General features: G+C 33.5%; 1 protein-coding gene across 1 annotated transcript in view; it reads left to right on the top strand.

The window, feature by feature from the left end:
• Apoltp (Apolipoprotein lipid transfer particle) overlaps positions 1 to 27,571 on the top strand; it is a 2,496,658-nt gene that overhangs the window by 1,083,891 nt on the left and 1,385,196 nt on the right. Inside the window, exon 15 of the mRNA XM_089596186.1 lies at positions 62 to 343. Coding sequence (XP_089452312.1) covers positions 62 to 343 — 282 coding nt within the window. The remainder of the gene's footprint in view (positions 1 to 61; positions 344 to 27,571) is intronic.

Here is a 27,571-nt window from a genome sequence, read left to right as displayed (position 1 = left end):
TTATTATTAATAGTTTTTTCAAGCAACTCGGTGTTGTCAGCAAAAAAAACAACTGTTTCAGATTCAATTCATTGTAACGTCTCCGTTTGAAAATTATTCATCAATACAAGTAAAACTGGGATTATCCGAGCAAACAAAGCACGTAGTAGCGAGTATAGAAATCCCTGCTGGACTTGTAGGCATGGAGTGCATATTTCAGTTGAAAGATAGTAACAATTTCAACTTCAAAGTTTTCTTCGCTACTCCTATCAATTTTTTGCAGCAGGCACTTCTTCTGGCAAAGCTTAATGAACAAGGAGCAGACCTCAGATTTGCTTACAATAACATAACAGTTGGCTTTCAGGTAACTTTTTCTTTTTTACATATGTTACTTTCATTGTTATTTATGGTTTTTAATAATAACTATGATAATAAGAATCTTACATGTATTTTAAATTACCTATCATAACATCTAGATTCTGTGCCTTGTATGTTACTATGTATCTCAATATCTAAAAATCTTACCCAGATAGTGAGTTTCCAGTAGATATAGAGTTTTACACATGAAGACTTGTTTTCATTCTTCATTGTCATTTTCTCCCACTTTTTTTTCTTACTCTTGCTACGAAAAATAATGCTGCTAATCTTTTAGTCACCAAACTGTGTAACCAGTACCTTTCAACTTGCGTGTAAGGAGTAATAAAGTCAGATCAGTGGTCATGCAAGCTACTTTGTTTTTATCTAGTGTCTACCCATGGCTTGCTGTAAAAAATTTGTCAGCGTCAGTCTACGTAAAATTTTTCTCCCTTAGAGCTCCTACAGTCTTAAAAACTATAAAGCCCAAGGTTGTACAAGTCGTAGCAAAACACCAATTTCTAATTCATGGCAAGAATTTTGGAGTTAAGTAAATATTAGAATTATTTAACAAGTAAATTTTTTTTTTTTAACATTATTGAAAGTTAAAGAAAACGAAAACAAAATAAAAAAACATACTTCACACATTGCACGTAATTACATAAAATTTTTACTTGCGGCCTACTGTACAAATGACAGGCAACCACTTATGCATACGTTTAGTGTTGGACAAAATCGGTCTGAAAAATATTTGTTTGCATAAGATAGAAAATACGACAACCAGCTATTTAATGCCCTCACTTTCTCCCACAGTAATAAAAGTAAAGCCGTTGAATTAGGAAGCATTTGGTATGCCATTTGTATTACACCGTAATCCTTAGTTAAAATCTATTACAATTATAATTTACGAAAAAATTGGGTTTCACGTTTCTTTGTACAACAGAATAACGTTTTAGAAGTGTAACATAAATTAATATAGATTTAATAGATGCATATGTAGAAAAATTAAGATGTCCTGTCTATTAAAAAAAAATTTATCAAAGCTTTTTTAAAAATTCTTTTCTTGTATTATAAATGTGCAATCCACTTTAGAGAGAGATATAAGGTTTGGCAGTTCATAAAAACATCATAAATGTAGAAACTTAAATCATATATTTGATTTTAAAGTACAAAAACAACATAAACAAGTATTTAAAATTATTATTTTTGTCCTGTAATTTTTAGTATACTGTATAAATAAGCTATATTTCTATTAAATTATCGAGTCAATACAATCATCAAAATTAGGTAGTTTCATAAACCAAGATGACCTCGACTCTTGTTTTCATGACTATTGTTTGTATATAAGAATATAGAAAACAATTTGTTTCGTAATAAACCAACACCTTTTTTTTTGTGCAATCTTATGACTTCATTTTCGTTAAGAGACCTGAAAAAATTGTAAATTTTGGCCTGTCTTGCTTACCTTGAGATATATCACGTTTTATCATTTTTTAAAATTTATGTCCTCCTCAAACAATATTGGAACAGATTTTGAATGTCCAAAACTTTCTAATTATGCTATAAATGTATTAATTACTTACCTGTTCTTAACAATAATTGTATAAAACTGAAGATAGCATCAGATAAGTTATAATGAGATTACGTTGTAACGTCAATAAGATCTTTTTTGTGCACCCCGATGAATCTGTTCCTAATTATAAAAGCCGTAAAACTACATATTTTTCACGTATCTTGCAACCCTTATAAGATATCACATTTTTTCATTTCTTTTGAGGTAATCTTTTCATACAGTAATTTTCAAATCAATTCTTAATAGTTATAATAGTTTTCTTATTATGCTACATGTTTTTCTTAGTTAGCTTAATAAACATAAATTATTACTACATTGTATAAAATTCATGGTATCACATACTTATGATGTAGAAAAAAATATGTATGCAATGTATAGATAGTCTGCACTCGACCAAAACAGAAACAGCGTGGTGTATATATCTGATGCCATGGATCGAATACACCTTTATTTTCTAGTGACTTGGTGCAGCGTATATACATGCGTAGGCAGTAGAATACATATGGCTAAGTGACGTCTGATGTAAAGTTTTTGTGTAGTGAGCAAAAGGAAAAGGGAGAATGGCCCATGAATAATAATCTAGTCTTATACAGTGGTACAGTGTGTAATACAGAGAGAGAGAGAGAGAGATTAGATTAGATTAGATTTAGATTTATTAGGCTAAGGGCCATAGTCCCAGAATAGCCTTGACAAGGGAAGTACATATCAGACACAGAGATTGATACATTAGAGCTGCATAGCAGCAAAAATATGTGTCAGCATAAACATTGGCGCAGAAAAACAAGTATAAAGTAAAGTGAAGTAAAATTAAAATTAAAAAAAAAATAATGGAATGTATTAAAAAGTAAATAAAAGAAATTTGACACTGGTAATCGGTATAAGAATTAATCCACTATAGACTAAGGATCGTGTGGCCGGTTGTCTCGTGATCAAATTAAATCCAATAGTCTGTGCTTGAAGCCGAGTCTAGAGAAACTCATACGGAGGCTGACAGGTAACCTGTTCCATTCTCTGGCCGCTGCGACAGTGAATGAAGTTTTGAATATGTCCAGAGCGGCTTTGGGTACGAATAGTTCTTTGGTGTTTGATCTTCTAGAACAGACTGTATCTGATAACGTAATTTTAAAGGCAAATTTATCTGCGAGGTAGGTAGGAATTCCAGTTTTGAGGACACCGGCCAACAGACTAAGCATGCAGTAAAAGATCCTGCTACTGAAAGACAAGATGTGATGTTTGCGGTATGCTGGTGTGATGTGTTCCGATTTGCGCATGTTTTCTACAAAGCGGAGAGCGGCATTTTTGCATCGACCTAATTTGGTCGTCATCTCGGCCGAAAGTCCGTAAAGCAACGCTGCACAGTACTCGAGTCGTGGAAAAACCAGTGATTAAACGAGAAGTAGCTTTGTATCTCTAGGTATGCAGTCTTTAAGGCGCTTGAGTTTTGCAAGCGCAGTGAAACAGCTGGTGGCGGTGGCAGTGCAATGAGGTCTCATAGTTAGAGATGAGTCGAGGAATACACCGAGCAGCTTGATGGTATCACTGGTGTCGATGATGGCCTCGTTCATTTTGATAGGAGGTAGAGTTTGGTTCATTCTATTCCTAAATCCCCGGGTTCCAAACCAAATGGCAACAGTCTTCAGTACATTTACTATTAGGCCGTTCTGTTCGGCCCATATAGAAATTTGCGATAATACTAAGTTCACTTGTTCAATAAGACGCTCGGCTTCTTTGACATGGCCATGGAAATAAAAACAGAAATCATCAGCATAGATGTGGTTGCCACAATCCTGACAGACAGCAAGAAGATCGTTAATGAAAATTGAAAACAGAAGAGGTCCTAGTAGGCTCCCCTGCGGCACGCCGAGGCTGCGAAACAAAGTCTAAGAGAGTTCACCATCTGGTGAGCGAACAGTCTGTGTGCGATTTGATAAGTAAGATTCGATCCATTGCGCGGCAGGGTCTGAGAAACCGTAACACTTGAGCTTGTTGACAAGTAGTTCGAGAGAGAGAGAGAGAGAAATAAAGAGGGAGAAAGAGAGAGAGAGAAATAAAACCAGTACGTTGAGAGGGGAAGCAAAAACAGTTCATGAGAGAGAGTAGTTTTTTTTAACCAAGTTAACGGGACAGCCTATTGGCCTAGTTACTAGGATCACTCACTCACTACCTATAAGTGAGGGTGCATTGCCACACCTATTTTATTAATCTCCTGACTTATACCGTACCTTATCACACCATAGGCACAGTAGAAAAATCTCCATTAAAACACCTTGCCACTTAAGCTGACACTCTCTGCATCAATAGTGCATTGGATCCACTCACCACTGTGTAGCCTTTTCCTGGGGGAGACTCCGTATTTTAGGATGTCCTCTTCTTCCTGGTTAAACTGGCGTTCTCTGCCACTGCATTAGATCCAGGCTATTTAGCATCCCTGGAAAAATCCCACATTTCAGCGACCTTTCCTCGCTTGTAAGGCCAGCGATCCCTGCATGTTGGCACCTGGTATTACCAGACCCATCTCGGCACACTTACATAATAATAAAGATAAAAAAAAATCTGACGATGGATAATTATTTGCTCCATTCATATGGCAGACTTAACTAATTTGATACTTATTAGAAGTTTGCAAAAAAATGTATAAAGAATACATTTAATAATTCTTTTGATCTCATGAGAAAGAGTTCTTTTCACATTCTTAGGTGCACTATTAATTTGAACCAAATGTAATTAAATTTGCACTGTGGTAAAAAAAATTGAACAGTCAATTTTTTAGTACTTAATTAATGTAAATTGTTTAGGTATATTGCTACTATTGCTACTAGTAGGGGCTTCTTTCGTCATAGGTTACATATATGTATATTTGTATGTATGTATGTATGTATGTATATAGTGCGGGGACCCGTGATAGGAAGGGGATCCGAAAAGGACGTGTAAAGCCACGACCAGGTGCGAGGAAACGCGAGGATGGTCAAAGGCAACTAGCGGTTTTGGCGGCTTTTAATAATAGAGGGGAATGGCATGATAAAAGGGCAAGTACGAGGGAGATCGAGAGCTCTTCGTCAACGAGCTCGCCAAGCTCAAGCGACCGTTCCAGCCTCTGGTAGAGCCATCCCAGATCGTCATCGCGTGCCTCGTGGGTGATCAAGTCGAGACCATCCCGTTACGTACTGGCTGGTAACCGTGAGTAAGAGGAATCATCATTGAATGGTAGAGTGTCGCTCGCGAATCGTTTATTTACTACGATTCCTCATTGTAGAAGTAGTAAAAAAACCCTTAGTGGTGGCCTCGCAGATATGCCTCATCTCATACCAGGAGATTTTGATTCAACTTGAATAGTTCTCTTGTCATACCACGCAGTTTAAATTTAAAGATCCCGTTAGATATTGCGTTGCACTCTTATTTTGTTTAGAAAAATACCCACTTGGATTGGATTGTATTCAAAAATCAAATAAACATATATTATAATTGATGTTACAGTATAAGTGCTAGATTATGCAAAGTTATTAGCCGTTTGTAAGGAAACGAGTTTGTTTAGTTTTAAGATATTACAGGAAAACGGTTTCTAATTTACACATTGTGTCACGGTCACAAATTCGCAATTAAGTTTACTTTTATTTCCCTACTTATGATTGATTTTCGGGCGAGTTCTTGGGATCGCTGGTCATTCCTGAATGAACGGATTTAGAAATGCGAGATTAACTTTGTTTTCTTTTATTTTGGTTTCAACAAGCGCTTATTACCCAATATAGTTTAAGCGTCATTTTATTGTTTTGTTTTTAAATATTGGTGATCTAATAAAACAGTGTTAAAAATTATAAAGAAAGATCACGCGAAGACTTGTCTAGTGAGATCCTTTGATTTTGGGCAATAAGGAATATTTTGCTCCCGACGTTTTGTGAATCATTATCAAACTATTAGTAGTTACATTACATAAGATATTTTTATAATAAATTATTACGTTTTTGTATTAAAGTTATTTGTAAATACATACACACTTAATCACGTTAATTGACCTGTACCTCTCCTTGTATAAGAAACACCACAGAATGTGTGTACTGGATTTTGGAGCAACAAAGTTTTGGAGCTACTGTGGACATAACCCATAAAAAAATCTTCATAGTAGTTACCGTTAAGCATAGTTAGCATACTATTAACAATATTTATTTAAGATTGTATGGAAATTACTAACATAAGCAATTACTCACTGTTAGAACGAACACAAGATTCCTGAGTACTCCAGGTATCAGCTGCTCGACTTCTCCCGTGAGCTCTTCTCACAGGTATTTATAAAATTATTTGATTATTAATTATTAAGTGTACATCCTATTGTGTAGCAAACTTGTGTTGACAGCCAAAGCTGATGCTTGAGAGAGCCCAAGTTTTATTCGGCCCTCAATATCAGTGAAATTTATTTACCATTTCACACATTTTGAATAGAATCTTATCATCAGCATGTCTCTTAAGATAATGCTGATAAGCACGATGCGCATAGTTTATGAACCTCAAACTGGCAGGGGGTGACCTTTACTAATTGTAAGGGACATATTTTTAGGAACATCAGGCCCACAAAGATGCTGCTCAGTCGTAACTTTAATCGTAGGATCTAAAAAAAGAGAGGATGTTAGAAGAATCAAAAAACAAGCAGTAAATAAACAATTTTTCAATGGGTCTAAGCCTTTTTTTAATATTTACACCTACTTATTTATTTATTTTTTTCTTGTTAAGTGTAAACATCACTCAATATTTTACTTCGCATAAATGTAGTGGCTCTAGACGGGTGATTCTGAGTAAAGCCATTGAATAAAAGCTAAAAATGATACCTAGAAGACTTCAAGAAGAACTCGTCTTTTAGGAACGTCTTTACTGAAAGCTAGACGTTTACTCATTATCATTGATGCAAAGGAAAAAGGGGTCTTCTTATTTAAGTAGTCAAACATTTTTTTATAAATTTTATACAACTTTTATTTTACCCATAAGGTTTTGTGTGCATTTTATGTATTGTTAAATATGGATAGTACGTTTCCACTTTAGTATCTTTTTTTTTTTTTTTTCATATTTACACATTTTTAATAAATTGAGTTTCAATCTCCAACTCTTGTTTTAGTTTTTTTTAACAAAAGAATAAATGAGTAAAAAGATCGTAGCTTAAAATAATGTATTTACCAGAAAAAATTTTTTTGCTCATTTTATATAATCATAAAGAATATTAAATTTTCTTGATAATTAGTTTTATAATGAAAACAATAAAATGAAACTAAAATATATAATTAAAAATGAAGATTATTATTTCACTAAATTTTTACAACGATGTGATGATAAGTTGAATGCTAATACTTGTTCACTTACGGTAATAAATTGCTCAACTTTCATTTTGCATCCTAGCTCCATTACAATTTGATGGGTTATATAGACACATTTTATATATTTTAAATGTTGTTACATTTTTTACATAATATACCACGAATCTTAACGTTTTTTAAGACTTTGGTATACATTTTCTGTTTTTTTCTAGGTCATTTCTAATAATACATGAATCATAATATTTTCTACAAAAAACAAGCAATGACTTACAGAAACAGGTAGAACTTGAGGGTTATGTCTTACAACACCACAAAAAATGAAGGTACTATTTTGGATTTTGAATTTACTCGGTACCTTATGAACATAAGATTTAAAAAATTTTGCATCGACAACTTGTTTTCTTACATGTACAATACAAATGTGTAAGCATCATCTGTAATAATCTAAACATATGACGCTTATGTGTATTCACATATAGTTGTCTGGTTGTTGTGAATATTACATGCAAAATTTTATACTCAAAATAACCATTCAGTTTTTTTTGTAGATTTATGTAATTATGTACCCATCCAATTTCTAATACAGATAGTGGCACTGTCAATACTTTACATTAGCTTGTATCCTTGCATTCCCAAAAAATTTTAGTTATAGTCGTAGATTCGAAAGATTTAAAAACTGTAGAGAATAATTAACCTATATTTGTAAGACCGTCCATAACAGAGCTTACTTCTGTAAAAATTGAATAAAGTATATGTTCTCAGTAAGTATAAATAAGAAATTAATCATACTATCAACAACATTTTATATTAACGTTGATGCATAGAATAAATAGGATTTTCAGATGAAATAATTTTTGCTACAGTCAGTAAATTATTTAAAATTTTGTACTTAACGGCAACCATGACTCAGAAGCTCTGTTGATATATCAAAAGCATATGAGTTTGTAAGTGTTATAAATTTACCATTGACGCTTTTTGGTTGCAATTTTTTGTTATTCAGCAAATTACTTCTTCCATTTTGCTGTAATCCAGAGGACTTCTGAAAACTTAGAAGGATGTTAGATGTAGCAAACCCATAAATATCTCGTTTCTTAATACCATTTACTTCTACACGAAAAATTGTTGTTACCAGAATAAGCTATATTAAAAGTGATGAGCATAAAAAAATAACGTACAGATCTTAAGATTTCTGCAAAAAATCTCAAATTTTTACGTACTTATCTGGATCACCGAAAAACCTGTGACAAGTCGGTTTTATAACTATACTAGTACAAGTTTTTCAATAGCTTTGGTACAGGATTTTTCTGTACCATGGATAGTCTATTAAATTTGTATACTGCACATGGCTTTCTACTGTACCGTCTACCGCGCATAGTACGTCCGCTTATATATAGTGGAGATATGTATATATATATATATATATATATATATATATATATATATATATATATATATATATATATATATAGTATACTTACATACATGTATGGGATTGTCATTGTTATTTTGGCTCAATATGTAAATTGTTCTTTGCGAGTGAAAACCAATTATTATACCCAACAGGAAAGTGACTACAAGTGCCTACTGCACTTATCATTGTATCTTGTAAAATTCGTATCAATGTATTAAAATTTATATTGTGTTGTGGTGGATATACTAAAATTCTAACTCCTTGAACTTTTACAGCAACGTCTTCCTATATTATATAGTTAGCTTAGTGGGGCATTCCACACAAACCCCCCACCGCCCCCCAATTTACCCCCACCGCCCCCCACAAAGTAAAGTAAACATCCGTTATTTTCTTGCTTATTTTGACATATTGTAGTTTTTCTCAAAACCCCCCACAGCCCCCCCACCGGCCCCCCACACATTTTTTCATGGCCCCCACCGCCCCCCCACCGTCCCCCACAAAATATTATATAAATAGTATAGAAGTATGGTATAAGTCTTTATTCAAGCCAGGGGGTTCAACAACGTATGGCTTTCTGGGATAATCACAATGTATGTTTTAATATTTATTCAAATACTTACAGATAATAGCTACAGATTACTGTACAATACTATAAACAGCTGAACTTAAATACAATCAATTGTGTTTCGATTTACTGGATCCCTTGGTTTCTTTGTAAGCTCAAAGTTTTTGGTGGGCTGACTTTTTTTGTTAGCATTTTGTAACGTTGCATTTTGCCAGCCCTGTCAATGTGTTAAAGTCTATTACCACATTCCTACCAAATCATATGGAAATGTTGTATAGTATTTTTTCTTAAAACATCCCACATACCTTCACCTACCCCCTATGGCCCTCCCACTAATCCCCATGAATTTTTTCATGGCCCCCACTGCCTCCCCAGATCACTTTTTTGGAACCTAACCGTGATCATGCCGTCTTTACCTATCTTTGGACGAAACTGTCTTAGTGCCATGATTTATTTTATCGTAAAGAAAAAATTTAAAGGCATAAATTGATTCATCGGGGGTTGTTGCGCAAAACATCATTATTTATACAACTAAGTACGTTTAAAAACCAATTAATATGGAGTTATCAATATTTTAAAACCAAATATTATATACACATATATTGGTGCGCATAATTATTATATCATTATCACTTATATAGTCCTTTATTACACGATTCCTCTTTTAACGTACATAAACTTGATTTATATTAAGAGTATCTTTAATATGAACAATAAAAGTTTCGCATCACTTTATGAGTCATCTTATAAAGCCTAATGAAACCACGAAGACTTACGTCCATATCTATTTTGTTTCAAATTAATGCTGAAATCGGTACAATATATATTTACACAATATACATTCATGATATGTAATATTAATTAATAAATTTTACATATACATAAAAAAATAATAATTAAATCATGTTATGAATATTAGATACATTATTATATTCAATAATCAAAAATTTCTTTCCAAACCATATTTTAAATCTCTAAACTGTTTTCTCTACCGACTTAAACAAAAATTCCATTTTCATTTTTGCATCTTGATAAAGCCACGTATAATTGACCATGAGAAAATAAAGGTTTTTTAAGTATAATCCAACATTATTAAAACTTTGACCTTAAGACTTATTTATAGTCATAGCAAATGCTACAACTAATGGAAATTGTTTTCTGTATAAAATAAAAGGTAATAATGAAGTATTTCCTGTATTTATTGTAATTCTTGGAATAAAAACTTTATTACCAATTTTTTTTCCCGTTACTATTTCGCCTTCTACGTTATACTTTAGTAATTTAGTAATTCGCAATCGTGTACCGTGACATAATCCGTCTGATGTACTCAAATTTTGAATTAACATTACTATTGTACCTATTTTTAATTTAAGATCATGAGGTGGCAAGCCTTCACGAATGTTGTTTAACATTTCTACCGAAAAATTTATATAAATATTATCATCTGATTTATCAACACCTTTATATGTTGCAGTGTCGATGCTGTAATAAGTTTTAGTTTCCCCATGTAATTTACTTAAAATCTTGTTGTTTAAAAAAAAGTATATTCATTATGTGAAGTTAGTATCACGTTATTATTAAAACAGTTGCTGTAATTACAAACTATTTTAGTACAGACATCACCTGTTATCCAGGATTTAGGAATGTTAAATGTTTCTATGTCCCCTTCTCCAATTCTTAACACTAATTTTGAAAATTCGTTATTACAACAACGAATATTATTTTGTAATCTTAAAATTTTAAAGAAGATCCATAAAAATGATGATTTAATAGTTTCTTCTATTATTATAGTTGTATTACCGTTTTTTATAACTGGAAGGATTTGTCGAAAATCTCCTCCTAATACTATTAATTTATCACCAAAGCAAAGTTTTGTATTACACAAGTCTCTCAACGTTTTATAAACGATTTCTAAAGCTTTATTCAAAATCATAGAAGCCTCGTCCCGTATTATTAAATCAACTTCCTTTCGCTTTTTTTTAGTTTCAAGTTCTAAAAATACAATTTCAATATTATCTGAGTCTAGAAGTATACGAATAGTTCTATAACTGGTCATACCTTTTTGTAGTTATACAGATGCAATTCCTGTCCAAGCCATTGACAAAATATTTTTACTTCTAGAAATAAAGTAATAAATGAGTGTCTTATATAAGTAGGTTTTTTTAGATCCACCAGGACCATCTATGAAATATATATTTTCATCTTGTTCACAAATAGTTTTAAAAATTTTTCTTTGATCTTCATTTAAATTTGTGTACATTATATCGAACTTTTTTTTACTTAAAGATATTTCCTCAATATTGCAATTATTTACATAGTTCCTAATGGTTGGTATCGGTAAACTAAAAGACTCACATGATTTACCTTCTGATACCAAAATTTGATTAATATGTACAATTATAATTATTATTATCGAAGTCTTTCGTAAAATATTTTTTATATTCATTCCATATTTTATTTCCTTGAATGTTTTCTGAAATCAAAAACCAAGCAAAAAATTATCTTAACTGGTATGGAAACAAAATTGTTATGGCTTCTTTAAAAAAATTTGTCGATTTCAGAATCATGTTTTATTAAACCCATTGCAATTGCTGTATCCCTGAAATTTTAATATGTTATTTCATTATCTTTTTAACGTTTTTAAACGATGTAGCCCCATGTAATTTATTTAAAATAAGTTTTAAAAAAAGCGTTCATGATCTTCTGGAGATACTATGTTTAATCTACCTATAGCAATATTTTTTAGTGTAACTTTTCTTTTTTTTCAAATTTTAAGTTTATTGTCAAAAATGTAATGTTCTGGAATGTAAACATATTTTAGTGATTTTGCAAAATCTACTTTATTTAATTCAAACTTATCTGTAAGGGGTGGTTAATAATTTTTTATTACATTTTTGATATTATTTTCTTCAAATATGAGTTTTTGTTTATTTTCAAGATGAACAGCTAGATTTACAACTGTGTGACTTCTACCACAAATTGGATATTATTGAAGTCTCCAAGCTCCTTTCATTGGACTTATATATCTAGCATCCACGTAACTACTAATTTCATCTACTATTTTTTCATTTAGTTCGTTTGATTTTCCTATTTTAATGTATGTTTAATATCATTAATTAACATGAATAGAATATTGGACTTTATTAAAAAGTTTATGTGTTTTTTTATTTCAGATAATAACTTAAATGTTTCAAGATAAGTTAATGTATCAGGAATCACAAACTCCCACTAAAAATTTGACGTGGTGACATCAAATTTTTCATATTCCAATTTTTATTATTTTCCAACAATTACTTTACTGTGTAACTAAAAAAGTTAAGAATAAATAAAATTAAATACACAAAAATTGTAAAAATGTATTTCTTATGAAACATTCGAAAGTTGGTTGGTAAATATTGGAAAGTTGATATATATACATATATATCAACGTATATATACTGACAAAATCTTTATAGAAAAGCCATAAGTAGTAACTGTTAGATCAGAGGCGTTTTAGTCTTTTTTTTTTTTTTTTTTGAATTCTGAAATTCCATAATTTGTACGGATCACAATATTGCTTCATTCTAGCATCATCAAACGCAAACCTCTGTTGTTAATGTGAATGCTGTATAAGCGTCTAAAGTATGTTAGTATCTCAACTGAAATATGAACCATGAGTATATGGCATTACGTAGAGTGATAATGTTGTCACGTTGGTCCTTGTCCCCAGGTTATAAATGACTTACAAAAAGATAAAGACGAAAAGTATGGAGTTAACTATCTAAGAGTTAGAATTACGTGAATCAAATGTTAGAGTCATAGGTTATTGGCTTCATGTTGACTAAAAAATGATTCGTAACGAGTAACTAGGGTCCCCTGCGTTATCACATGGGCATTGGGGTTCGTGTGTCTGAGTAATTTGATAAGAAATTAGGGTTTAAGAAGGATGTAACTTAAAGGACTACGGACTCTATATGTTTGAGCTGGTGAATGGTAAAAGTTATTAGATCATTTGCCTAAACAAGAAGTAATTGAAGTGTTAGAGAGTTGTGAGTAACAAGGGTCCTTACAGCAATGACTTGGAAACATGGGTACAAGAGTCTAAGACGTCTAAAAGAAATTTAAAAAAAAAACAAGCTTGCACTCGTGTTACGGTTGATAATTTTATTATTTATTCAAGTGGCCAGTAAGTGCCCTAAAACATTGGGACACAGTCACTTGTATGAGTAACTATTATTTTTCTATCAAAAACATCAGACAGTAAGCAGCTCAAGTCATCTCGTAATAGTGATTGTTTTATTGATAAACATTTAATTATTGGATAAGGTAGCTGACTAGAGCTCCAGGTATTTAAAAAGTAGGCTTTCTGGTTATTGTTGCTTTCTTTTATAATTCTAGCAAGCAGCTAAGAAGCACTGTAGGTCTTTTGATGATAAGCGCTTGTGTTAATATCTAATCTTACTAATATATAAAGCAAAGTCGCTAAAACCGTTGTAATCGCTAACCGCGAAAACTATTGAACCGATTTTGCTGAAATTTTGCACACTGATTCATGATACCTCCTAGATGGTTTTAGTATAGTTTTTATCTTAAAAAATTTAATAACACTAGCAATAAATGAGCTCAAAGTTTTGCAAAAATACGCCAGCTTTTCACTTTAGTTCAGTAAAATCCGCTAGGTGGCGTCGACATAAAATCGAAGCTACCTGCAACATAATTAAATAAGTGTGGTTATAATAGGCCGGAGCGTATCGATAGCTGTATAGTCGAGCTTCGGCAGCTCGACAAGCTGTTCAGAGAATGCTGGTGATAGTTCTGCAGCTGGGTATCCCGGTTACGGACGACACCCTTCTCAAGGGAAGGGGCCTAAGTGTCCCTTCACCCCGAATCTCGACGAGTGCGATCAAAACAAAAAATTAATCCCAACCGATGCCGTCTCTGACACAATACCAGGAGACATATCTAACCGGAGCACAATTTGCTCCAACCCATCAAAGTTGTGAGGGAGTTTCACCATCCCACCTGGTGCAGTTAAAGAATTCGTAGCTACCAATGTAAGCAAGGGAAGAAAACAGCTCTGAGCTCTGAGGGGCATGGGCAGCCACAACGGCTATACCTTCTTGGTCGTCGCGTCCCCAATGCGCTTACCCACATGTTCCCGTCTAACGGTGAGCGGTTGGTTATCCGGGGAACGACCCGAGACGAGATATTCTTTGGTCAGCAGCGTACCTCCCTCCATCACAGTCTCCGTATATCGAGACTCCCAGGGTAAGAATCAAGCAACCGTAGCCAGCTCTTCATCATCAGGAATAAGAATAGCCTGGAAGTTTCACCACTGGCGCTTTTTAGGGCCATTATAAGTATTTACGTTCCCTACTTAACCATCAATTTCATCGGTTCTTTTCAGAATCCACCTAAGTGTAAACTACCTTGCCAACAAATGCATTTTTATTACCATTTCCGGAAGCGATTCGTCGACTAAAAGACTATATTAACTAAAGACGGGCACTATTAAACCAAGTCAGCCATTCACTAGCAGACGTCACTTGCGGAGTTGTGCTTCGCAAGGCTGGAAAACCCGGTGACCGACGACCCTATATTACCCTCTCGACTCTAAGCATTCAACCAGGAATCACTGATCCTCTCCAAGGTCTGCGCTGGGCAAACCTATAACAGCTATAAAGGAAAAAAACTTGAGCCAACGGGACAGCCTCCACTGGACAAGTATTACTAACCAATCTCCCCATCTAAGATCATCAAAACAACTGAATCTGCAAATAAAAAAGGTGCTTTAGACACCAACGTCTTCGACGTTATACTGGGAGACGTTGGGAAAGAGCACTACAACTAGCCCCAAAGCTTCGGACTTTGTAATTTTTCTCCCGATCAGTCTGGGTCTTCAACAGCAAGCCAGAGAAGATCACCCTGAGGTATCCAGGCAGTCACAATTGCTGTTAACTGCAGTCAAGAAAGAGTTAACTTAAGAAGCTCACCGGTCTTTTTTAGGGCCATCGGACGTCGAACTACCTAGCGATTATATATATTAGAACTTAACAAAGTTGACTGAAAATAGCCTTTAGGGGTCATAAAAGTCGTAAGCATACCAATAGTCGCAAAAGGGTATATTGGAAAGAAAACCTCAAATGTATCTAATGAATACAATTTGAGGCGTCAAGAAACTGACGCCGAAAATTTATCGAGATTGAAACAGCAGCGTCAAAATCGTCAACTTAAGAGTCCATTACGTGAGAGATCAGCTTTTCATTGTACCCTCACAGCAATCTCTGAAATCTTTAAAGATCCTACTTCAGATTTTTTAATGAGTAGAAAATGTATTTGTGTTTTTGTGGCAATAAAAATGTTGGGTTTAAGGTCCAGGACTTTGTTGCTCTGGTAATAAAATTGTGAGATATGAGAAAAAACAATTTTTTTTTAATATAAATTTTTTGGGGGTTTAAAATCTTAACAGCTTTAAAAAATAGCCCTTTTCGTGAATTACACAGAAGAAACCAAATCAACAACTTCTTATAGCCACCGATTATTTTATGGCATAAAGAACGCATGGTACTTTTCAGCATAATTATTTTTTTCAATTTGTACACCTTATTATTTGATCAAATAAACTATATGGATTCCGAAAAAATATGTTTTTAATAAGAAGATTTTTGTTCTGAGATGTATCGGGAATATGTGTAAAATTTTCTAACTAAAAATGTTTCACATTACGTGTCAACACACTACGGTGTTTTTTTTAGTAAGTCTCGGGCGAAGCCGAGACGGGGGGCTGCTAGTAATTAATATAATGATGGAGCATCCAGAAAGTGCTGCAGAATATCGAGTGATAGGCACTCGTGTTAATGTTTCACAGTTTATTGTTTTATAGAGCGGCCTGTAAGCAAGCCGCATCATCAGGTGATAAGCACTTGTGTCATGAATCAATATTATATTATCATTAAGAGTCACCAGGATGCATCCAGGCAATCGGGTGACGAGCATCTAGTTTGCCAACAGTGATTATTAGGGCAGCAGATGTAAGGTTTAATTGCGAACAAACTTACATCTAGGGCAGTTTTATTTGGTATTTAGGAGGTTTTCATGTATCTCGATATATATATCTTCCTATATTATAAAGTAAATTCAGTTAGGCATTTCACACAAACCCCCCACCGCTCCCCACCACGCCCCATTTTCCCCATACTGCCCCACCACGCCCCATTATCCCCATACTGCCCCCCCACCAACTCCCGCAAAATAAGGAAAAAATTAGTTATTTTCTTGCTCATTTCGACACATCGTACATTTGTTTCAAAACATCACAAACTTGTAAGTATCGATAGATGTCTTGTTTTCTCTTTACAGAAATAATTAGTCAGTGCAATCATCATGACAAACTTAAATCATAAGAAATATTGTTCTTATAACACTTTTGAAGATAAAGTATTGTAACAAAGAATTCCATATATCTAATTTATATTTATTCATCAAGCTTATAAAATAATAATGAAATGAGAAAAACAGTTTGTTTGAAACTAAAGCTGAATATTTGCCCACTCAGTAGAAAAAATTCAAAGGCTGTTCTAAGTGAAATCAAATTGAGGTGACTAATAAGCGTTAGTAAGCGAAGAGCAGCAGTCCCAGCAGTATGTTAATGACGAGCAACAGGGTTATACTTTCAGTTCGTTGTCTCACTTCTGTGGCTTTGCCACTATTAAGAAAATTAGATTGTTAAACACATTACAATCTCTGATTGTTTTGTATAAGAAATTTAAGTATTATATGTCAATTTTAAGTTGAAAAAAAAATAAAATACAAATTTCATAGTATCTGTATTACTGGTTCACGTTTGGCATTGACAATAGTGTAATTTGTTTCTAATAATTAGAATAAAGAAATGTATGAATTAATTTGTTTTCCTAATAATTAGAATAAGAAAACAAAGTGACAATTGATTTTGACTTTCATACTTATACACGTATCGCAAGCTTCTTGTATTTACTACACATATACATCTAGAATCATACCGTAATATTACAGCTAGAAAAATTGTTCAAATTTCTAGTACTTCATGGTTTTCAGAGCCACAAAAACAAATCATTGTGCTAAAACTAAGCATCCAAACTGCTCAAAACTTTGAACAAGCTGTGAATGCTCATAATATAAGATCAAAACTATATCATTACAACGGTAAAGTTATGAAACAAGGGTCACATACAGTAAGCGAGCAATGATTTAACAACTGCATAAAAAGTGAACATTCTTATACTAGCCTATTACTGTTGACAACAAAATACCAACTCATTTTATTTGTCCAGCTATATGTTAATCAGCCATACTCGTCAATGTTACCTTAAAAAGTTTATTTAATACCTTGTTACTTATTCATGCATAATTAAAGCTTGGATATAACTTTATTTTCTTTAATATGTAAATTAAAAGCATTTATAATCTATAGCCAAGTATTTATTTGTTTTTCCCAAATAAGACCATCTTACTATAATATGAATTGTTTATTTTATTCTTTGTATCTTTGAAGACTTTAATGGCACGTTTCACGCTATGGTTTTTTTATAGACCAGCGCAACCATTAAGAAATAATAATGATGAGCAAATATAAGAACTATTTTTGACGAAAGTAAAAGGTTAGGCAAGTATTTCATGTTATAATTACTTATATTTACTATTCATTTAAATTGATAAGAAATCGTTATAAAAAGCAACACGTTTTATTGATTGTCTTTATTGTAAAATGCCATAGCTGCAGGAGGCACTTGCAGTTTCACATAAAGTAGGACCAGTACTTTTAATGAGTCGTGTCAAACGACATTAATGTGGACCTGACCTCACTGACTACTCACTAAAGACTGTGCTCACAAACAGCTCAGTCAAGCATTGCACATCTTATCTTTTCATGCTAGAGATTGTTCTAATGGTAGCTTGGATTCAGCCAGAGCTAAGCTCAGCCTGAAGATGCTAGCCATTCACCCGAAGCTGATTCCTATGGGCCAATGGCTACAAACGAAAAGAAAAGTAGGGTTAAGGACGGTTATAACATCGCTTGTAATAGCACTGTTCTAAAGGAGTGTGGTCGATGATAAAGTAAATGAGAGCACCAGTGATAGAGTAACTAATCTATCTGGTAATTAAGCCCAGGATAGTGATACCACAGATCGTTTAAAGCTTGGTGGCAAAATCTAACCATCCATGAGCCATCAATGGTGGTATAACCTTGTCTGAGTCAAGTCTGGCACGCTACATATCTTGGAAAACGTCATTCAGGATGGTTGGGGCCATCCAAACACATGGATCAGAAAGCCATGCCAGAGCCGCAAAGAGTCGTTCGCATAATATCTTAGGCCTGAACTCAAAAATAAATGAGACGAAGCTGTCTGAGGATGGATCCCAAATAATAATACACTTACTCACGGATTGATCAGTGGCAGGCTAACACCAAGTGGGCCAGGGACTCTCTTTTTCTGGAAAGTCAGCCAAAAGCTCGCAAATACACAGTGAGAGAATTAAATTTTTTTGTACCGAAATCGTTAATCTTGAGATACAATTAGAATATCACCGTGATTTTTCTTCATCTCACAGATTATTAGACTATGTATAAAGGAAAACTATAGGCGATCCCGTAGTATTATCGTAAGCAGTTACAATTTACTAGCGCCCCCCCCCCCGTCTTGCCCTCACCCGAGACTTATTGAATGGAACACTGCACTGTGTTACACTTGATGTAAAATGTTTTTTGTTATAAATTTTACAATTATCCTTAACACTTTTTAAAATAAAAAAACTTATTACTGAAACAAATTTCTGTTCTGAATTTATGCAGTTTATTTGATCAAATAATAAACTGTAAGAAATAAGAAAAATGTAAGCATGCTGAAAAGTAACATACCTTCCTTACGCCATAAAATACTTGTTAGCCCTAAAGGGTCGTTGATTTGCACTTCCTTACGTCATAATAAATAATAAGAGCCATTTCAATGTAAGACTATGTGTAATAAAAACTGACGAAAAAATATATTTAAAAAAATTATTTTTTCCAATCTTACAAACTTCGTTATCAGAGAAACAATGTCCTAAGACCTTATCTCTTTTTTTTTTCACAACAATGAATACAAATACACATCACTCCATCTATTACAAAATCTGAAAGATTTAAGTGATTACTCACAGAGTTATAGTTCTTTATCTGTTTTTTATCACCACAATAAATACATACATTTAAAAAATCTGGAAGATTTGAAAGATTACTGTCAGGGTTCTAATAGAAATTTAATTTTGACGCTGTTGATTAAATCTCAACAAATGTTTTGCGTCAGTTTCTTGGCACCTGAAATTGTATAGATTTAAAGTATTTAAAGTTTTCCTTCTAATTTGCCCTATTGCAACTTTAGGCATGGTTAAATTTTTTGTGAGCCCTAAGGGCTGTTTTTTTCAACTTTGTAAGTTATAATATAATTGTTGACAAGGTAGTTTGACGTCTGATGGTCCCAAAAAGGATCAGTGAGCTAATTTTTTTCCGGCTAAAGTTTCCAACAGATATGACTGCTTGGATACCTTGAAGTCGTCTTATCTAGCCTGCTGTTGTAGTACGATACTGATCAAGACAAAAACAACACAATGTCTAAAGTGTTTGAGCTAGTTCTATAGCCTTTTTCAATGTCTTCTGGTGTTACGCTGGAGACGCTGGTGTCTAAAGCACCTTTTTTTGCAGAGCTCAGCTATTTTGGTGATCCAAAGTGGGGAGATTGGTTTGTGGTACTTGCTTGTAAGAGACTATTCCATTTGTTTTATTTAATTTTTCTTTTTAGCTGTTAGGTTCACCCTGTGTAGATCTCGAAAAGTATCAGTAATTCCTCTTTAAATTCTTAGAGCTAAGAGAGTAATGCAGGATCGTCAGTGGCCCAGATTCCCAGCCTCTTGACGAACAACTTCGCTCGTGACGTCTGACAGTCAATGACTGACTTCATTTAATAGTGGCCAGCTCTGTATTGTTTCTTCGTCGATGAATTGTTGCCAGAAATTATAGTAAAAATGTACTTTTTGACAAGGTAGTTAAACATTAGATGGTCCTAAAAGAAATCGGTAAGATTGATGGTTACATAGAAAATGTTAATACTTTTGATCGACCAGAAAGGGATCAGTGGTGATACAAGCAGATATTCGTTATTCTTATTCTGGATGTTGGAGAGCCGGCTGCGAGTAGCTTGACTCTTATCCTTGGAGTCTCTGGGTGTGGAGATCATGCTAGAGGTAGGTACCCCACTAGCAAAATAATATTTCATCTTTAGGTCGTTCCCTGGATAAACAACCACTTATCATTATTTAGGAAAGTGGGCCTGGAGAATACCTTTTCTGTGGGGATATTGTGGGAATAAACCACCAAGGGAAGGTCCGTTGTGGCTGTCCAAGCTCCTCAAGGGTGATTTTCCCTGGCTTGCTATTCCACAAAAATCTGCTCTGGTGGTACCAGGTCAGTTAGAAGAATGGCTATAAAACACCAACTTGCTAGAGCAGATTCTTCTCTGGCTAGACGTCTCTTAGTATTACGCCAGGGACGTTAGCGATCGAAAAGCCTATTCATTGGTGGCAATCGTTAATCTTGGTAGTACGGGATGGAGTTAATTATGAGTCATTTGTTCATTAGAGAACACTGTCATCAATAGCTGGGATATTCAGCTGAACGACTTCTAGCTTTATGCTTCATGACTGGTGGTAAATGACTATGATATCTGACAACTTGCTTGGGGATATTATAACCAGACTTACTTAATTTTATTGCAGGCACCCTTTATTTCTACGCTACCTTGCTGATCCTGCTAAACTAAAGTAAAAAAGCTTGCGTATTTTTTAAACTTTCAGTTTTTTTGTTATTTATTTATTCAAAATCAACAGTGATCTTACACTGTATAAAAAGTGTCAATAATCACTATGTGAAATTTTGGTAATACCGGTTGAGTAGTTCTCACGGTTAGTGATGAAAATGGTTTTTGAGACTTTGCTTGATATATTAGTCAGATTAAAGGTTTTTCCACACCATATACGCTCAGGAACAATCAAAATTTTCTGAGAAATAAGATTTCATAAGCTATGTTATCACTCAACATCGACTATGTGCATGCAGGTCACACGGGACTGAAGCCTAATACGAATCTTAACTTATTAAAGAAGCTCCGTAAAATTGATTGCCAGAGCCACTAAGTCAACGTTAAGAACATTGAAAACATAACTACTGGCCCTGTAGCAGTCCAAAGTAAAAAATTTCTTTGAGAGCTCTTTGCAGTGAGTTCTTATAAGTATTAGAAAAATGTTTTTATTAGAGTTATCGTTAATTTTAATAGCCTTCAACAGGTTAGATGCTTTAATTGAACTTCTGTTTAGATTTAGGATTGATTGGTTAAGTAGTTTCTGAGATTTTTTAAACGTACAAAGAAACGCTGTCTCTTTATATATAAGTAAGATTCTGAACATTGAAAAAATTACGAGAAAAAAATTGTTCTTTCGTAAATTTATGTGTTCAATACAACTTTTTTTTCAATTTCTTATAAAAGGGTTTCTAGGGTCACTGATTACTATAGTTAAGGTGGTTTTTGTAAGCTCAAAATATACGATACAATATGACGGACAAAAATTAAGAATTTCCAAACAGTGTTCATTTAAATGGTACCCATGTTATTGTGGGGTTCCTTGGGTCACTCATAATGATTCTGGGACTAGTTTTTGTAAATTTAAAACGGGTGGCTTAGTAAAGAAGAGAAAAATACAGAATTTTTAAACAATGTAAATTTAATTATTAAAGTTATTGTTATTTAAGTTACTTATACTAAATTTAAAGTTTGACTAGTAATTAACGAGATAGCTGATTTGTTAAAGCCACAAAAGTTATAAGTTTTTCTAAATAAAAATAAGTATATTCTTTTTATCAATAAACACACCTAATAAGTGGTATTTATGTACTATACTTACAAGCATAGACACATACATATATTGTCAAGACTAGGCCTGTATGACTACATTTGTATAAAACGTCACTAGAAACGTCATTCATGACATCGCAAAAACCGTCATAGAAGCGTCTCTAAAGATGTTGCCAATAACGAGTCCAAAATTATATGAGACTTATAATATGTTATAATTCTGTACATCGGAAATGTGAAAATGAATCACATACTAACTTTTTCATTGGTGAATGGATCAGCTTGCTTATAAACGTAAAATTGACTTGTTAACGTCTTTTCAAATTTGGAATAACTATGGGGATCATACGATGGCTTTTTCTTCTATTTCATACATTTACTTTTTTGGTGCTTAATTTTTTTTTTCTCAGTTTTTATTTTTTCCCGCACTTTATCTTTTTTTTCATAAGCAGCTGCACTATTCTTATTTTTTTTTGTTCTTCAAATGATGGCAAATGCGATGCTCTGCTTTGTAATAAACTATTTTCAACGTCAACGTCATTGACAGTACGTTCACAACACTCAGTTGACCTGATAATGTAACTAAGAAGATATATACCGTTATGGTAAAAAGTAGTTTTTTTAATGAAATGTAATTAAATAATTGATCTAACATAATGCAAAAGTGATTATAGGTTACCTTTTTTTTGGTCGGCTTTTTTAACTGTCAGAGAATTTCTCATGAATAGGTTTTTTCTTGTACTAGAAATTAATTAAACTTAAATTGCACTTGTGACTCCTCGAGCTTAAATACTCGCTTTTATAATTCAGCGATTTGCTGTAGCAAAAGCTCTTTCTCTTGAAAATCATTATTTTTCGGTTCTTGAGTTGTATTTTCCATAGGCCTTTCTAAGTGTTTTACATTAAAATTGAAAGCAAAGGATTTTTCTAGGCAATCCTTTTTGATTCCCTCTATTTCACTTGTTTCCCTCGTATCGTCATCTTCCAACAGTAGATCCTTTCCGTATTTCTTATAGAACAGTTATACATACAATACTAGCACTATGCATAAAACCAAGATTTTATACGTTAAACTGAACTTTGGAATTATAAGTATAAATTAACGTGTGTAATTCATACACATTCATATAGCTATGATATATAAAGTATAAAAGAAAGTTTTTTTACTTGCAACACCATTAATTAATTAAAATACGTACACTTCTCTTGGTGACATCCTCCTGGTCTCGTTCTTTTTGAAGTATATCCAGAACTTCGCTAAGTCTCTTTTTGGAAAATTTTTATCTTGAAGGATTGGAACTGAATTCCTTCTTTATGGCTGTTAATAATGTCATATCATATCCTTATTCATATGTAACAAAATAGATGTGAAAAGTTGTTTGCATACACGGGTACACTTGTCAGTATACAGCATTTGGAACGAGTCCATCAAATCAGCAGTACAGGTGAGTTGTGCACGACATGTCGTCAGCATGCAGATTTTTGGTATAGAGATATAATAATTGACAATAATTATATTATAACAACATGACAAACTTATGCACCATGATATACTATGGTACTCTGCAGAGCCTGATAGAACGTTACCATTTACTTATGCATTTTAACATACAATATACTTGCGGAGCCGTTCCCCTGTAGTACTGACGAAGGTCATTCTAATTTTTTTGCGCCCCATAATTTAACATATATAGTGAGGGTAGCACCACTTTTACTTGGAGCGAATAAGTTGAAAACTATTCTTAAGGAATGTCATCGGTGGACAAACTGACCAAAAAACTATAGGGGGCTGACAGTAGGTTTCAATATCTTGCTTAAGGAAGCATTCAATAATGCAATTATCGAAAGAGTGCTTCCTTAAGTGAGATATCGAAAGCCGCGATCAAATTCCAGAAAAACAGGCCCATGCAAATAACGAGACATCGAGTAATCAAAGTAAGACTCTCATATCGACATTACCTTACGGTTCTAAGTTCTGAAGTATATGAAATATGTTGAAGGAATACCCAATATCCTTAGTATAATATGCACATGTGTGCAAAAACAGGCTAACAATAACTTAATTCTCATAACTCGCGTATAAGTTTGTATGGTTGTTCGATTTAATTTTACTTTATCTTGTGCCTGAACGATTTTGTTGTGACGTAGAAAGAAATGGCGATGATGCATGGTGCTCGAGAGCACGTTTTATCTCAGATGTTTTTTTATAACAAAATTTTTGTTTGCGTTGCCTAAGACGTGTGCTTTGTTAAGCTACACGTAAAGATCAATCACCTTTTCTTGCAACGCAAAGGATTTATTTGTAAATTGTGCTCCTTAAAACGTTTATTTTTTAATGTCAACGAATGCTAAGTAACGCGTTATTCTTTTTGTGCAGTTTTCTCTACATCTGCACTATAAGTCTTGACGAAATCAGTGCATTAATCAGCAGGTGGCGGGTGAGTAGCCTGACAATATATAGTTTTTAGAAAATATGCATAAGTGCAAAGATCTAAGGATGTTAATCTTCAGGACTGTGTAACTGCGCCTTTCTCTGTGATTAATGATGAAGCTTTTGATATTTTGGATGGTGCTATGGACAGTTTTCTGTCAGATGTCAGTTCACCAGAGCAGTCCATGTATCAAAACGAATATGAATCTGTTGACAGTGATTTTTTGGTAAAACTATTTTCTCGTTTTTTATCAAGGGTTAAGCTACATAAAAATTGTACTTTATTATTGCGATATACTCTACTTATTTTGTGTAATTACTTATACTACTTCTGATGTTGTCAATGGAAAAACAAATAAAATAAAATAATCTTTTTTTTCAATAACATGTACATGAAACAGATTCATAGGAAACAAACTATCAACGTTTTCAAGGGCACGTATGTCCGTTATCATATGAAAATCATCATGAACCGCTGCTGGTCCAACGATTTGTCTCGCCAGTCTCACAAATCGAGGAACTGTCAGGTATGTAGATACTAAGCTATTATGTTCATTAAAATTATTTAATTGAATTACCGTATACCGTGTACTGTGCACAGTACACGGTACACAGTAGTGGGCCCTTAGTCTCTGCCTTAATTAAAAACTTTTAAAGTATACACGCCTTATGTCATAAATAAATCTCTGACGCAAAACTTCTCATTCATGTATTTATTTATTTTTATAATGCTGATTATCAGGGCTATTTACTTGAAAGTGGAAAATTGGATGATTGCAGTCAAAGTGATATTAAAGACCAAGACAATGTAACAAATAATGTAGACAATCTTTACATAGATAACGAAAACTTACAAGACATAAGAGACATTAAAATTGATAACAATTGTAACGAAAAACAGATTTTCTCGAATTACGTGAAATACTAAATGATCCTAACTCCAACGAGATTGTAGACACACCTATAGTAGTCAGCAAAAAAGAAATACTGTTAGCAGTTCTAAAATTTACATTAGTTTACTTTATGGCAATGAGTGAAATGACAGATATCTTCCTGATGGTTAATAGTTTTTTTCAATCAGATATTCTGCCTGATTCGCTACATCGCATAGATATATTATTGACAACAAAAAATGGAATTTCATATTATGCGGTATGTCCCGTATACAAGTTGTACATAAGAAAATTTAATCGAGAGGACAAACATATTATGTGTCACTCCTGTAATCTTTTAGTCTCATTGAAGGATCCAACATACAATAACTTTTTTGGTGTAATAAATAAAAATAATCAAATAGCTACTTTGATTCAAGAAAATAGTACTTATTACAACTTCATAGTAAATCAAAGAATGCAGAATCAAGACGGTGTTAGTGAGTTGTATGATGGCAGATTTTATCGAGAATTTATGGAGTCTTCATTGCCAGAAGATAAAATGAATTTTATCACAACAAGCTTCAGTACCAATGATGTTTCGTTGTTTGAAAGTTTGAAATGTTATATTTGGCTGATTCAAATAATTGTTAACGAACTGCCTTACGATATCGGAACGTCACAACCCATAACTTGTGGAATTTCATTTGGTAAAGACAAACCACACATGAATACGTTTATTCGGCCGTTTATTGACTACATGAATACACTAGCAGCTGATAAACTTGAAATTACAATACAAAATGAAGTATGGCAGATGAAAGTGTTTTCTTATTGCAGCCCTGTTGACTCGGTAGCAAGAGCTCCAATACAGGGTATATCCCAATTCAATGCACACTATAAGTGCAATTGATGCCTACATCACGGCACATATGTTTATGTCAGTAGAGGTAGAGGTGTAAAATATACTGTAACGAGAGATCCCGTAACTTAGCGAACACAGAACTTAATGCTTGAATACGTAGAAGCAAGTGTTGCCACGGGAAATGCAGTTTTTGGTGTCAAATGCGCTTCACTATTAATCCATTTGGAAGAATTTAATATTATAAGCAGATTTGTTCTTGATTATATGCACTGTGTTTGTCTTGCAGTTGTAGAAAAATTTGCTAATTATTGGTTTGGAAATCATAGATTATTAGGTAAAGAAATTAAAACAATAGACGATATCATCAGCCAAATAACAGTTCTAACAGAACTTCAAAGATTAACTCGAGGATTAGGTGAGAGAAATAAGTGAAAAGCTCTTCAATGGCAAAACTGGCTGTTGTATCACAGCATTTCGATTTTGAAAATGTATCCATTCATGGCACGTATTTATAAACACTGGGCTTTGTTAGTCAGCGTAATGCAAATTTTGTTAAGTAACACAATCACTAGAGATGAGTTGGTGCTCACACATGGCTTATTAAAAAATTTTGTCATGCAAGCTGAACAACGATATGGGGTAGCAGCGATGACATTTAATATGCATTAACTAATTCATCTAGTTTAAACTGTCATTGATTACGGACCCCTTCAAAGGCATAGTTGTTACGCGTTTGAATCTGAAAATGCACAACTCCTTAAAAAAGTACACGGTGCTAGAGGAGTGATTCATCAAATTATTTGGTCAGTACAGTTGGTTTAAAGTAAGCAAGTGTTAAGAAGCAACCTAATAGAAACGAATCCACAATCTGCAGTTCTAAGATTTGTAAATCGACTTCAAAAAAGACGTGTACTAAAAACATTGAAATTAAACAATGCAAGATGTTTTGGTAAAGGTGTACCTGTAAAACAAATGTGGATTGACTGACTGGAACTATTAAATGAGAGTAGAAGCTTTAAGAAATTCGTCAAAGATAGATGCCTGTACACAACGTCAGCAAATAGAAGAGTGTGCCCGAATAACTCTTGTGCACTTACGAAAGATGAGGAATTCATCCAACTACATCAATTCATAGGCGATGGCACTGCAAACAAAGAGTTTGCCATTTGTAGTATCATTGATACTATCTCTATTAGATAATAATAATAATAATAATAATAATAATAATAATAATAATAATAATAATAATAATAACAAGTTGATAATAAAAGAAGTAGTGAAAATTTCAGTCGAAAAGGTAGCTAAAGATGTTAACGAGATCG

The sequence above is a fragment of the Copidosoma floridanum genome, unplaced genomic scaffold (assembly GCF_036245765.1).
Source record: "Copidosoma floridanum isolate Cflo_tuat_1 unplaced genomic scaffold, Cflo_Japanese_pri ptg000004l, whole genome shotgun sequence".
Classification (NCBI taxonomy): domain Eukaryota; kingdom Metazoa; phylum Arthropoda; class Insecta; order Hymenoptera; family Encyrtidae; genus Copidosoma; species Copidosoma floridanum.
This window is presented reverse-complemented; position numbering and strand designations above follow the sequence as displayed.